This window comes from Podospora pseudopauciseta, chromosome 4 (assembly GCF_035222475.1).
Source record: "Podospora pseudopauciseta strain CBS 411.78 chromosome 4, whole genome shotgun sequence".
Lineage (NCBI taxonomy): Eukaryota > Fungi > Ascomycota > Sordariomycetes > Sordariales > Podosporaceae > Podospora > Podospora pseudopauciseta.
Window position 1 is genome coordinate 1371475 of NC_085894.1, and position 13347 is coordinate 1384821.

At 54.3% G+C, this 13347-nt stretch overlaps 4 protein-coding genes across 4 annotated transcripts; 2 read left to right on the top strand and 2 right to left on the bottom strand.

Moving 5' to 3' along the window:
* The first annotated feature begins 2632 nt into the window (after nt 1-2632).
* QC763_402880 (uncharacterized protein) lies at nt 2633-4209 on the top strand. The gene is made up of 3 exons (XM_062911914.1): nt 2633-3443; nt 3516-3550; nt 3622-4209. The coding sequence occupies exons 1-3, from the start codon at nt 3265-3267 to the stop codon at nt 3900-3902; spliced, it is 495 nt and encodes a 164-aa protein (XP_062765550.1). The 5' UTR covers nt 2633-3264; the 3' UTR covers nt 3903-4209.
* A 318-nt stretch (nt 4210-4527) lies between these two features.
* Nucleotides 4528-5225, bottom strand: QC763_402885 (uncharacterized protein; the record flags this gene model as incomplete). The annotated part of the gene is made up of 2 exons (XM_062911915.1): nt 4528-5127; nt 5190-5225. 2 exons carry the CDS (start codon nt 5223-5225, stop codon nt 4528-4530), a joined length of 636 nt encoding a protein of 211 aa, XP_062765551.1.
* A 1236-nt stretch (nt 5226-6461) lies between these two features.
* On the top strand, nt 6462-8603 carry QC763_402890 (uncharacterized protein; the record flags this gene model as incomplete). Its single annotated transcript, XM_062911916.1, has 1 exon — nt 6462-8603. The coding sequence occupies one exon, from the start codon at nt 6462-6464 to the stop codon at nt 8601-8603; it is 2142 nt and encodes a 713-aa protein (XP_062765552.1).
* Nucleotides 8604-9437: 834 nt separating this feature from the next.
* On the bottom strand, nt 9438-12914 carry CRP1 (Cruciform DNA binding protein; the record flags this gene model as incomplete). Its single annotated transcript, XM_062911917.1, has 3 exons — nt 9438-11675; nt 12490-12625; nt 12892-12914. 3 exons carry the CDS (start codon nt 12912-12914, stop codon nt 9438-9440), a joined length of 2397 nt encoding a protein of 798 aa, XP_062765553.1.
* Nucleotides 12915-13347: the final 433 nt, after the last annotated feature.

The window sequence follows — 13347 nt, forward strand, 5'->3', positions numbered from 1 at the left end:
CTGAACGCGAATTTCCATCGAACAAACCCAGAAACATGCCTACTGCACGCAAAGATGGGCCTCCTAAACGCAAACCTCTACCTTCCACTTCTGGTCTTCGTCGGCTACGTATGGAAACTCTTATAGAAGTGACACGCGGGTTTTACTCTCTACGATGATCTGGCTGGGTCAGAAGCTCAGCTACATTGGGTGGAATTGGAGTGGCAGATTCCATAGACAATATTTTTAATGTTAGAATGTTATATATTCAGGACCCTAGAAGTTAGACAGTGATGGCCACCTCATCAATATCTCCAGGAGGCTAAATAACACTAGTCAAGCTCGAATGTGCAGGATATATAATTTTAGTTCCACTGAAATTTAGAGAATTCTTTTGAGATGTTTCACAACCCCTTAATGAGGTGCCTTATGATTTTCACTACTCACCCCTAGCACACCACGACTGACCTTCATGGTAGCCTCACAGTAGGGCTTGTGATATTGACCACGACATATAACATTACCCGACAGTCATTTAAGAGGCTAGGGCAATAACGTGACATGTAGTCCATCATACATGTTGATAGGAACAAATTGCTAAGCTCGAACGGAAGATATTTAAGATATACAGGCACCATCTTATATATCTCCAGCCTGATATCTGGTCACAGTACACAGCACAGTTGACGTCAAGGAGCTCACGCGGTTGAATCACATTCACACATTCGAAACACGGTGTTTGCAGGTCACTGCTCATATGGCTCACATGAACATTAGGTTCAGATCAGCAATCATATCTGATCTCCGCCACGCCTGTGAGGATATCAATACTCAGCTTCCCTTCCCGGCTTTCCCTTGTTGTTGGGAAATACGAGACAACTATCCCCTGCTTTTTGTGTTGTCTAGGAGCAGACACACTGCACTGCCGATAGCTCGAAGAAAATGGATAAGAAAAGAAAAACAGGCCGGTTGTCCAAGTTTACTGGCAAGGACAAGACCCAGCCGGTTAGCAACACAGGCCATGGGCCAGGCTACAACAGGCAGGGTACCTATATCCCCTCAAGGAAAGAAGATAACAAAACCTATATTCCCGAACACATCGCCAAAAGCTCAAATGGCCATTCAAGCAGAACTGTCACTCCTGCTCATAGCCACACCCAGCAACACCAACGCTCGGCTCACGATCAACAGACAACCAGGCCTGGCCCCCCAACCACGCAAGCATCAACACTTGTGCACTCTTCAAGTACGTCGACAATTCCAAAGAGAAAGCCGGTATCAACGTCTCTGAAATATCCAAATATGTCGACAATTTCAAAGAGAAAGCCAGTGGGAGCAAACCCAGCACCAAATGTCTCGGGAACAAACACATCAAGCCACAGTAAACCAGAGTCCACATCGAAACCATCTTCATCCACAGCCTCAAGCTGGACCGAATTCGACCGCACGTCCCACTCCTCCAAAAGTGTCAAACTCCCCAACAAGAAAGCTGGTCCCACTGTCTATCATTATCATGGCCGCGAACACCTCCCCTTACCACACCACAAACTCCCAGCCCGCATCTCGAATGTAGAGATAATCAACTGGCGACCAATCCACAACACCTCTCCGCCTGCGCCTCACCAACACCCGATAGAGTTCAGGGCGATTGAAATCGTAGATAATCCCGATACCTACCCAGAATCTGGTTTACAGCTGGCGGGGGTTCAGAATGCACCGGATTGGCAGCCGTAGTTACGGATGGGATTGGTTTGGGCCTTGGAAGTATAAAGGTGGAGAGTTTTATCGGCCAGGGTATTATTTGATGGATGTTGAGGCTGACGAAAGGTGCAAGACGGTTTGGTTGTGTTATCGTGAGTTTGAAGACGGAGATGTGAGGGGCTGAGATGGGTTGGGGAGATATGCAGTGGTGGGAGAGGAGGTTGCATGACTTTCGCCAGCATCTTAATAGAGGTGGGAACTACTCCGTATATTCTGAAAGCTCTCTTGAGGATTTCGGATCCAGTATAAGCCTTGTATCTAGACTTTTCCGTATGTTCGTTTTGTCATTGGAGTGAGACTGTTGCGGGTTGACATTGTCTGAGAGCAAATCAGTGTCAGACCTCGAGCACACGTTCATGACATGCAGCAGATCACCGGTCTTGCCAGATATTCTGTGCATTGTCGATCGAGAGGAAAGTCAGAGCTGGAACCGCTGGTGTTTCTCAGCCATGCTGTGGTACATCCGACACAAACAAGGCCGGGTGGGCCTGGTAGCTCGATACACAGACTCGGTGAGCACAAAGATGTTTATGTTTGTGTGGCGGTAGCATCTGATATCCAGAAACATCAAGCAAACCGTTTCAAAGAGAGATGTGATGGCAGATGCGGCTTATAAGCTTGGCAGAGAAGCTGCAGCGCCAACTTCTCTTTGGCGGTGATGTTTCTGGCCTTGGGCGATCGGTTGAACTGGGTTTTACGAGTGATGACAGACGCACTCGGACCCCCCTGCAAGGCCGAGGCCACCTGCCGGAGAGATTGGCCAATCAGGAGATGATGATTCTGACCCCCTGTCAAACCCCCTGATAACACGAGTGTCCAGCTCGTTGCCGATTGGTTTAGATCAAAATGCACGGCCGGCCGGGCCCGACGCGATCCAACGACCTGCACTTCCCGAAGCGTGAACACCACAGCACGACCACTTGCTCAGTCAACATTTTGATATTTCCCTTTTGGCGACAACCCACAGCAGCAACATGCAGCAGAACGCATTCCAGCCGGCCGACCACAACGACCCGCGCCATGCTGTGAGCACTGGCAGTTGATAGGCGGGTTGAGGCCTGGATGGTGGGAACAACATCGATGTGGCGTCCCCAGCTCCCCATGTCGGCTTATAATTAAAGAGACTAGCGCCGTGCCATCCCCCCTCCCCATGCCCCTTCTGGGAGCATCGCATCGCCCACATCCCTTCCATCTCCTCCCTCGCCGCCTGTGATTCCACTCCTGATTCCCACAACCTCCTCACACACTCGCTTGTTTTTTTCGGTTGCTCTGGCGCCGCTCCCCCGTTCATCGCGAGTATTTGACTCCATGCACCAGACCGTATCCATTCGTTACTCCGGATTCCTCCCCAGTCAGTCGTTCATTCACCATCTCATCCTGGTATAATCCCAGCCTTCCAGAGTTGTATGATACCACCCTCTCGTTCAAAACCACATAAAAACAAACTCTCATCCCGTCCGACCGCCATTCCTCTTCGCGACGCGCTTGATTCTCCATCGTAATCCACCATAATCAATCGCCAAAATGAAGTCCTTCTTCCTCCCCGTCGCCGTCCTCGTCTCGGCCGCCATGGCCCAGACCACCAGCGTCTGTGGTGCCGACTACATAGTCGAGGCCTGCCTCGGCTCCGAGAAGGCGAAGCTCGCCGCCTGCGGCCCGAGTGACTACGACTGCTCATGCGCCGCCTGGCAAGCTATCCTCACGTAAGTTTCGCTGTGTCACCCGCCATCTTGATGATATTCTAGACAGTATCTAACCTCCTTGCCCGCGTACAGCTGCTACAACAACTGCCCCAACGACTCTCGTCTCCGTAAGTTCTTAACCCGCCCAACCTTGCCTCGAACGCGTAATCTCTGTATTCATACTGACTCTCCGTATCAGACTCTGACGTCGGCCAAAAGGACATCTTCTGCGGCTACGCCTCCCAGTTCCCTTCCAAGGCCACCGCTGCCCCTTCCGCCTCCAAAACCAACAACGTCACCCCGACTCAGACCCTAAATCAGAACCAGGTCGAGGATGACGCGAGCAACACTGACGACGAGTCCGGCACCTCCACCCTCCCCAGCTCCCCAGCCACCAACACCAACAGCGCTGCGTATCTCGCCCTGAACGCTGGCGGTGTCCTCGCCGCCGTCGCCGGTGTTGTTGCTGTCGTGCTCTAAGCGAGAGGGAAAGTCTGGCAAGCTATTTGCCGGGTGTTGTGTGGTTCTTTTTGGGGAAAGCCTTCTTTGGAAAAGTGGAATCTGTGATCCGAGCTTCTTTTGGATAATCATCCGGCTTGAATTACGCAAAAGTTGAGACTGGCATTTATTGCGATTTTCAGCTTTGGTTCTGACCGCCTCTTTGTGAGGGTCAGGTTCCCATTTTTCTTCCTTCTGGATTCAAGTAATGCTTAATTTTTTGTGTGTGGTGTTAGCGTTAATGGCTTTGAAGATAGTAATGAACTTGGGTTGTTATGTCGGTCGAAGATTTGGTTCTTGTTTGCTGAGCGATGTTTTCATCATCGGATGGATGATGAGCTGTTCACTGACATTGATTCTTGCAGTTGGGGAGAGAAAGACAGGTTTGCCCCGGTGATGGAGTTTGTCAGTTCCACCTGAGCCGAGCCATTGGAGCAACTTTAAGGTAAGATCAGATGAAACAAGCTGTCACTGACAAGTCAAGGAGTAACAACAAGCCATTTTAAAAGGTTGGTGAAAGACAGAACTAACACTGACAACTATCAAGGCTAACTTTTCCTGACCCAAATCCAATCTCAGACCAACCACCCCAACCCCAACCTCACATCTAAGCACTCTCCTCACTTCCCAACTGCGAAAACCCCTTCCTCCCCTCCGACTCCTTCCACCCCTTCGCCACCCCGCTCCCAGCCGCGCTCGCCCCCGCCAGCTTCCTAAACGCCGACCGTCCCGGGTCATCCTCACTCCCGGGCTCAGGCAACGGGCCCTCCACCGTCCCGCTCCCCTCAAACCCACCCTCTGTCAGATTCTTCCCGTGCGGCTTCCCGCCCCTCTCGGCACCGGTATGAATCAAATTCTCGACATAAGTCGGTGCCTTGGCCCCCTGCCCCTCGGGATTGCTCACAGTCTTTGACGACTCCGTCTTGGTCGACTTGGAGGGCATCCCCTTTTGTCCGCGCTCCGACTGGGACGATTTGGACATTTGGGCTGATTCCAAGGAGGCGGAATTGCTAGAGGGGCGGCTGGTGGTGCCGGAGAGGGAGGATTCATACTCGGATTGGGAGGCTGGCTGGCCGGGGGAGGAGCTGGAGGAGGTGGGGTTTTCGGAGAAGGCGCCGCCATGGCGGCGGGATTCGGCGGCTAGGGAGGATGGGTTGACGGGGCCGGCTGATTCTTGGATTATGGGGGCTGAGGAGCCGAGGGTGACCTTGGGGGTGTTGTTAGGGGGGTGGTTGTGTTTGGGGGAAGAAGAGGGGGGAAGGGACGTGCCTTGGTGCCGGCGCTTGGTGCTTTGTTGGGGGACATGATTAATGATTTGGTTTATTTGGACTTTGCAGAGGAGTTTGGTTACAGAGCTCGAGGTGATTGCAGATAGGAACTGGGTTCAGGAGAGAGCACAATTCCTATTTAATCTTCTTTGGCATCATCTTGAACTGTGGAAAGACAAAGGTGATGTCATTCGGTCCCCCTCTCTGATGTCATGTTGGCATTTTGTATCCCGTTTCTAATTGAGGTGAATATATGAGACGCGGAATTCAGATAGGTTCGGAGCTTGGCTGGGCGGGGAGCTCCTCCAGTCCATGACTTCATGATGAGCTCTTGTTTGCAGCCAATCTGTGTTATGTAAGGGGGCACAGGGAGCCTGGCAGCTTTTGTGAGAGGTGGAGGGGAGGAAAGGGCGGCTCTATGGAATATAGCTTTGGTATCTCAATGAGATTTACCCTACCCTGCTGTTGCCCACTCTTCAGAGCTATTGTATGGCGTCTGTTTCATCCTCTTCAGGGCATTATGGAGCTGTCTTTCTTGAGAGTTTAAAAGTGTCTGAACTAACTCCTCGGCCACACGGATTGGAAGAGTCTTCTTTGGTCAGCAAATGAATCTTTCTGAATGAATTTCTGTGTTTCTCAGATATAGGGACAACATGTCGTGTAAGTGAGCTCTAAGATCAAGGGTTAGGGTTGCCAGTGTCATGTGCTGGACGTGCGAAACAAGACCAACAGCACTGGATACTCGGAGACTGCAATCATATAAGAAAGAAAGCCTAGACCTCGGACACGATTGCATGTAGAGGAGAAACTACGGACCTATCCTGCTGCATCGCAAGACTGGCTCGGTATCCAAGAAACTCGCCGGTGAGTCAGCAGCTGGCCAGAGGCGTGATTCTGGAATCGGCGCCACCTTTGGTTGCTCCCGCCCGCCCAAAGCTCCGACCGACCATCAGCGCATTTGCCCCGCGACTCTTGCTGCTCTTTTTCCCTGTCGAAAACTCATGGGGTCCGACCTTGGGCCCCGAACTCACCTGTGTTTCTGAAAAATTCATAGGGATTCAGGTTGTGGCCATCAAGCCAGTGTCTCCGTTAGGTTGATGCCGAATTTACAAACCGCCACATCGGTTTTCTTCACTCTTGCCCGCCGCCTCCATTCGATCAACGTTTTGCGAGGCCGACGCATTGACACCAGCCGACGATTTGACTACTCCCATCTACCTTCTCAAGTATGCACAGGGCCCACTCACCCTCATGCTACTCTCATCTGCCAGCAATGGCAACTGACATTTCGCCTCCAAGTCCCGATGAGCTTCGGTTTGCTTCAGAGCAAGCCTTAGCCAAACCACCCGACGAGCAGCAGCCGGTTGCTCCGGCCACGGCATCAAACATGAACTCGACATCATCAGCCCCAAGCAAGCCTCCGCCGGCGGCACCAGCGAACCACTCTCCCGCGCCTCCCCAGCCCCCCCCATCGGCGAGCTTTGATACAAGCCGACGACAGACACAGAGTCCCTTACACGCTCCGGGACAGCCTCGGAAGAGCCAAGGGGCAAGAAAACAGCATAGAAACCAGAGAAGGGCTGGCCCGTCGTTTGGCGACTCTCATATGGACGACGAGGACGCCATGGCTGAGATTAGAGCCCTTCGCAATACCTCCAGCCGCCGCGGTCAAACATCCATCACACATCTAATGAATTATGCGCTTCCACCACGACCATATGAGGGTTCGCACGCGCCTTACTCCCGATCCTACCGGAGAAACCCTGCGTGGGGCGTAGGCTCGGGATATCACGCCGTGGACAAGGCCCGGTACATCCATGCGAACTACCGCTTTGTTGTGACCCCCGAGGGCGACTACACCGTCCAAGCCGCCGACGCCGACCAGCACATCGAGTGGACCGACGTACTTCAAGTCATTGCATCTACTGAATCGCAACAGACTTCGTGCCCCATCTGCCTGTCTGAGCCGGTTGCGCCGCGCATGGCAAAGTGCGGGCACATCTTTTGCCTGCCTTGCTTGATGCGCTTCATGAACACGACCGTGGGTGATGGAACAGAAAAGAAGCAGCCCAAGTGGAGGAAATGCCCAATCTGCGAGGACAGCATCCAGTTATCTGATGTGCGACCGGTGAGGTTCTACGCCGGGCAGGAAAGCCCTCTGCCTCGCCCGGGAGACGATGTGATTTTGCGCCTGATGGCTCGGAACCCCAAAAGCACGCTTGCGCTCCCTCGAGAGAGCGGTGCAGAGGTGCTCGAGTCTGGTGAGGATATCCCCTGGCACTGGGCGGCCAACGTGCTGGATTATGCGAGAATCATGAGGGGTACGGGCGGTTACATGGCGGAGCAGTTTGACCGAGAAATCGAAGAGCTGCTCAAGCAGGAGAAAGAGGACGAGCTCTTGTATCAGGAAGACACAGAATGGACGCAAAAGGCCGTCAGGGCGATCAACAATGCAAAGGAAAAGATGATTGGGCTTGGGGAGTCGCAGTCGCGGACTTCGTCATCCAAGGCCCCTGAGCTGGTGGTGGTTGCGCCGGAGCAGAAGCCTCAGGATCAAGGATTTTACTTCTATACATCGCCACCACACCTCTACTTGTCGCCGCTTGATATCCGGATTCTCAAGACAAAGTATGGTTCTTTCTCGTCGTTTCCGTCGACGTTGCTACCTCGGGTGGAGCACATTTCTACAGGGCACGTCGTCGACGACGCGCTTAGGAAAAGAGCAAAGTACCTGGGCCATCTCCCCCACGGGTGCCTGATTAGCTTTTTGGAGTGCGACTGGACGGATATTGTCCCCTCGGAGGACCTCGCCACTTTTGCAGAAGATATCGAGCGCCGGAGGAAGCGGAACCGCGACAAGGCCGCGCAGGAGGAGCGCGAGCGGATCCAGGCCGAAAGGATCGAAGCCGCTCAGGTGCGCGGGGCTAGGCGGCAGCTGGGCGTGTTGGATGAGGACATCACGGCGGTTAGGTTTGGCAATGCGGGATTTGTGGACGAAGAGTCGCCAGTGAATATGGATGATTTCTTGCCGTTGGGGGTAACGGCAGCTACTTCGGGGACGTCACCGCCGAATCAGAGGAATGGTTTTGGCACGCTGGGGGAGATTAGCACGAGCCCGTCCGGGAGCAGGACGGTGTGGGGGACTCGTGCTGTTGCTGGTGAGCCTGTGTCGGCGGCGGTTCCTAGGCCGAGGGTGGATGATGGGTGGTTGAAGGATGATGCGGTCTTGGAGACGTTGGGGGCGGATATGACTTTCCAGATGGAGGCCATGGGGATTGCCGAGACTGGTGGCCCGTCGGGCAGTGCTACGGGCGCTCCTGGTGGTAGTGGTGGTGGTGGTGGCGGCGGCGGCGGGAAGAAGAAGAAGAAGCAAAAGATTACGTTGATGAGCACGGGGGGCAAGAGAGGGCTGTAGGATGGTTTGGGCTTGCCTGCCCTTAAGTAGAACTAAAGTGATGATGAGGCAAGCTATATTACAAAACATCAACATCCAGAGACCTGTGAGATTTGAAAGCATAGCCACTGGTGTTGTCTGGTTGGGTGGTTGGTCGGTTGGTGGGCGATATGACAGCGGACAACCTTTTCATGAAATTCGCATTTATATAGCAAATAACGGGCAAAGAGTTACATCCCGATGACTTACTTGCTTTCTATCACCCTGGCTTAATCTCCACTCAAAATTGGTTTTAAAACGACAGTTTATTATAAGAACCTTGTAGGTAGCTACCAGCATACAACCAAACCAGACATTAACGGGGCATGACCTTGAAAACACAAGAAAAGTCCCCATTGAACGACCCTGAGTAGAAACAACCGGGCCTTGGATATCGCGAACCACCCAAACAACCCATCACACTCAATCAAACTTCCTCCCACAATCGAAAACAAAAACATAACCCATCCCGTTCTTCCACCTTGTTGTATACGAACCAAGTCCCCAAACTATAGACGAGTCTTTCGTTCCCTTATCCACCACACACTCCACCACCAACGATGACACCGACGCAACACAGGCAAAGAGCCCCATCAGAAGACCTCGTTCCGGATAATAACAATCCCGACTAATGCTTTTCTGAAACAACGAATGCCCTCAGCCTATGACATATGTGCGGAACATCCACCTTGCAAACCAGGGGGGAATCATGGGAGAAAACAGGAAGATAGGAAAGTAGCAGCCCCGAGCTAGAAAACAAGCTGATTTTAACGCCCCCGTCCTGAATCAAAAGACACAACTCTGCTGAAAAGAGGCTTAATGCCCGGAGAACTTCTGCTTCAGCTTGGCGAAAAAGCCGCTAACTCTGTTCTTCTTCTTGTCGGCCGTGGTGGTCTTGGTGAGGGTGGCATCAGCACCCGTGGCCTCGGCAACGGCGGCATCAGCAGCAGGTGTGCTTCCATTGGTAGCGGGCTTGGCCTCCTCGGCGGTGGCCTCGGTGGCAGTGGTGGTGGTGGTGGTTTCGGTGGTAGTAGCGGGAACGGCAGAAGTGGTAGCCTCACCCTCAGCAGCAACCTTGGCCTCCTCAGCCTTGGTCTCCTCAGCCATGGGCTCCTCAACCTTGGGCTCCTCAACCTTGGGCTCCTCAACCTTGGGCTCCTCAACCTTGGGCTCCTCAACCTTGGGCTCCTCAACCTTGGGCTCCACAACCTTAGTTTCCTCAACTTTGGGCTCTTCAACAGCTGGGGGGAGCTCAACAGCCCTGATGGACGCAGGCTCAGCAGCAACTGGCTCGGCAGCCGGGGCAGCGTCGACAGTCTTGACCTCCTCAGCGGCAGCAGGTGGCTCAACGACCACAGCAGTATCGGCAGCCTTGGTCTCCTCGACGGGCTTTGGCGCATCAATCTTGAGGGGCTCTGGCTCGACAGCCTTGACCTCCTCCAAGAGTTCGGCCTCGACCTCCCTCTTGTCCTCAACCGCAGTAGCATTGCTAACAGCCTCTGGGCTCTCGCCAGCCTTCTCCAAAGACTCCTTGACCTCAACAGGAACAGCATCGGCGACAACCTTGGTCTCTTCCTCAATCTTCGCGGCAGCAGCAGCCTTGGCCTCCTCTTCCGCCTTAGCTTCCTCGGCCTTGATGTACGCCTGGGCCTTGGCAGCAGACTCCTCAATAGAATCTGCGGGCTTCACCTCCTTCAAAAGCTCAGCCTCTACAGCAGCCTTCTCCTCCACAGCAGCAGTGTTGGCCGCAGCCTCGGGGCTCTCGAGAGCCTCCTTGAGGGACTCCTTCACAGGGGCAGGAACCTCAGGGGCCAGGCTCTCCACAATCTCCTCTTGCTTGGCCTCAACCGCTTGTTGCTGGGCCTCGGTGATGGTCTGCTGAACAGACTCGGGAAGGACCTCCTTGACGGAATCGGGAAGGTTGGTAGCGGCATCGGTAGCGACTTCGGTCGCCTTCTGGGTAGCCTCGGTGGCAGTCTCGGTGGCCTGGGTAGTGACGTTGGCAGCAGCCTCGCTCGCCTTCTGGGCGGCGTCGCTAGCAACCTCGGTAGCCTTCTGGGCGACGTCACTGGCAACCTCGGGAGCCTTGGCGGCGTAGTCAGCAGCAACATCGCTGACCTTGTGGGCGACCTCGGTAGCAACCTCGCCGGCGTTCTGGGCAGCAACGACGGCAGCACCGAGGAGAGCAGTGCCGGCGGTGGCAGCAACAGCGGCGACAGTCTCAGCCACTGACTTGTCGTTCTCCGACTTGTCGGTGCCCACACCCGCAGTGCCCTCGGAAGTGGAAGCGACCTCGGGAACCTTCTGAAGAAGCTCCTCCTCGACGGCAGCCTTCTCCTTCACCTCCTCCTCGATGGCGCTGGCCTCAGGCTCAACATGGGCCTCTTCTTGGCTGTGCTTGACGATTTCGGGCACCTTGCCTTCCAGGGGAGCCTGGGCGGCAAGAATGGCTGTGGTGGAGTCGGGACCAACGGTGTTAATGGTGACATCATTAGCGCCAGCGATTGGCAGGCTGGACTCAGGGATCATGGTGCTGGTGACTGGGGGAAGCTCAGTCTCAATGCCGGGAATACGATCAGACTTCTCGTACGACTCCTTGTCCAAGGTGACGTGGCTGTCGATGGCCTCAACTCTGGCAGCGCCGGGAACTGGCTCACCAGCCGGCAACGAGATGGGGTTGACGGCGCCAATGGCGGCGGGGAGGGGGTCAACCTTGACCTGCTTGTCGAGCTCGGCAAGAGGAGTTTCGGGGTAGGTGCCGGGAGGCGAAACCTCGGCGGACTTCTGCTCCTCAGCCGGAGCAGCAACCTCCTCCTTCTTCTTCTCCCTCGCGGGAGCTGTGGGCTCCTTGTCGGCCGTCAAGGGGACGACAGCGGCCAATTGAGCGGTGGTGGATTCGGGGGTGACTGTGTTGATGGTGGCCGTGGCGGGGCCGGCCTCTTCTACCTTGTCCGCCATTATTTGCTTGGGTAATAAAATGTTGTTTTCGTTGCCTTCGTGATCCTTCTCCTGAGGCGCCGTGTGGTCTGTAGTCCAAACTCCGTCGACGACAAACTGGACGAGGGAATAATGTCAGTAAAAGAACAGGTTGACCTGGTAAATTGAGGCGCTTGGAACAAAAGTTAAGCTAACAGCGGGGATTCAATTCAACTTAAAAGCAGCACCGGGGAGAGGGGCAGTTCCAGCTGGAGACCTGGAATGCAAGCTGCAAGGCCCCGGCTCCTGGTCCTGGTCCTGCGTCACAACCTCGAAGCGGTATTGGATCATGGGACTCGCATTTGCGCTTATGGGTCCCACTGAAGATACCGCTAGTCTCGGTTGCAACGCTCGGTGCTCATCCTGCGTTGATGCTCCGGAGTAGGAGCCAGCTCACAGAGATGGCATCAGACACTGTCGGTATATGTCTGGCAGAAGCCCACCAGACACAGTCCAACAAACCCAGCCCGCGACCGCCAGCCAAATATTGTCATTGACCCCGTCCTATACAGCATAACATGTGCCAATTGGAGTGGGGTGACATCTGCTGAGGTTTTGGAGCCCCCTCTTGGCGGGGCGATGGAGCGGTTGCTTGGCTGTCGGTGGGTGCATCTCGGTGTGGGTGGAGATTCACAAGCACAACTTGATCTCCCTTCACCTGCCGTCCCCGCTCCGGCTGATTGCGACCCCCGCCATGCCTTCGAGACCAATGCTGGTAGAGAAAAAAGCCGTTATGATATTGGGAGCAGCATGGCGTCTTGCAACGGTCTAAGAATGGAAAAAAAAAAGAAACGCGCGGCTGGGAAGAGGAGGCAAGGGTGACGAGGATGATGATATGCTGGAGGGGGTAGACGAGGGATCAGAGCAAGCGGAAGGAAACAGTCATACACACCTTGTAGTAAATCTTTTCCGAGGTCTTCGGTAGCGTTACGGTCTTCTGAAAGATCTGTCCAACGCGGTCAAGCTGCTCGCTCTTGCTCCAGTCGTCAAAGGTACCTGTCACGTAGACTTCCTCGGCATCATGGGGCCTATCAATTGAGGAGAGGAAACAGTTAGCAAGCTGTCGAACATATAGGCGGCAGAATCGTCATGGTGGCGTCAACCGGGCGAAGCTTCGAGCGCGGCTGGATTTGCGAGTCAGAGAGTGCTCGCAAGGATGCAAGCTCTCTGAGCGCAATTCGATGCGACCGGTTGGCAAACCGCGACATGATGAGTTGCTCTCAATCTGTTGATGGAGACTGCCATTGCCCAGAGCAAAATAGAGGAGATGGATGATGCATGCGATGCGACTAACCACTTGAAGGTGAAAGTGCCCATGGCTGCAGGATGCTGCTGATTGGTGAGAACAAAGAGTTCGCTTTGACGGTAACCGTGGGTATAGATAGTATCAAGCAGCGGGCGGCGTGTCGAATGAAAGCAGGAAGCAGGTAATTGCTGGCTTTTTTCGCAAAGGGAGCAGGAGCAGGAGCAGGAGCAGGAGCAGGTGGAAGTTGAAGCTCGGAGCCGACGGGGGTGATGCTGTGTGGAAGGGGCTTGTTGAGGTGTGTCTTGTCTCTCGAGCTCTCTCGGTCGAGAGAAATGCTTATGCGGCGATACGGCACACAGACCTCCCGTCGCTCTGGCTGATAGGCAAGGGTAGCTCAGTTGATTGGTGGGGGTCGCGCTGACGTCAATAAAATATGAGAGAGGTGGAGAGAGAGAGACAAAGGGCCGCGCAACCAGGAAATGGAAAATCTGGGGATTTTAGAGA

Excerpts from the sequence above, each read along its gene's own strand:
- QC763_402880 (XM_062911914.1), top strand. The coding sequence starts at position 3,265 with ATGAAGTCCTTCTTCCTCCCCGTCGCCGTCCTCGTCTCGGCCGCCATG. Across the intron at positions 3,444-3,515 it reads GCCTGGCAAGCTATCCTCAC|CTGCTACAACAACTGCCCCA; the intron begins GTAAGTTTCGCT and ends GCCCGCGTACAG. Across the intron at positions 3,551-3,621 it reads CCCCAACGACTCTCGTCTCC|ACTCTGACGTCGGCCAAAAG; the intron begins GTAAGTTCTTAA and ends TCTCCGTATCAG.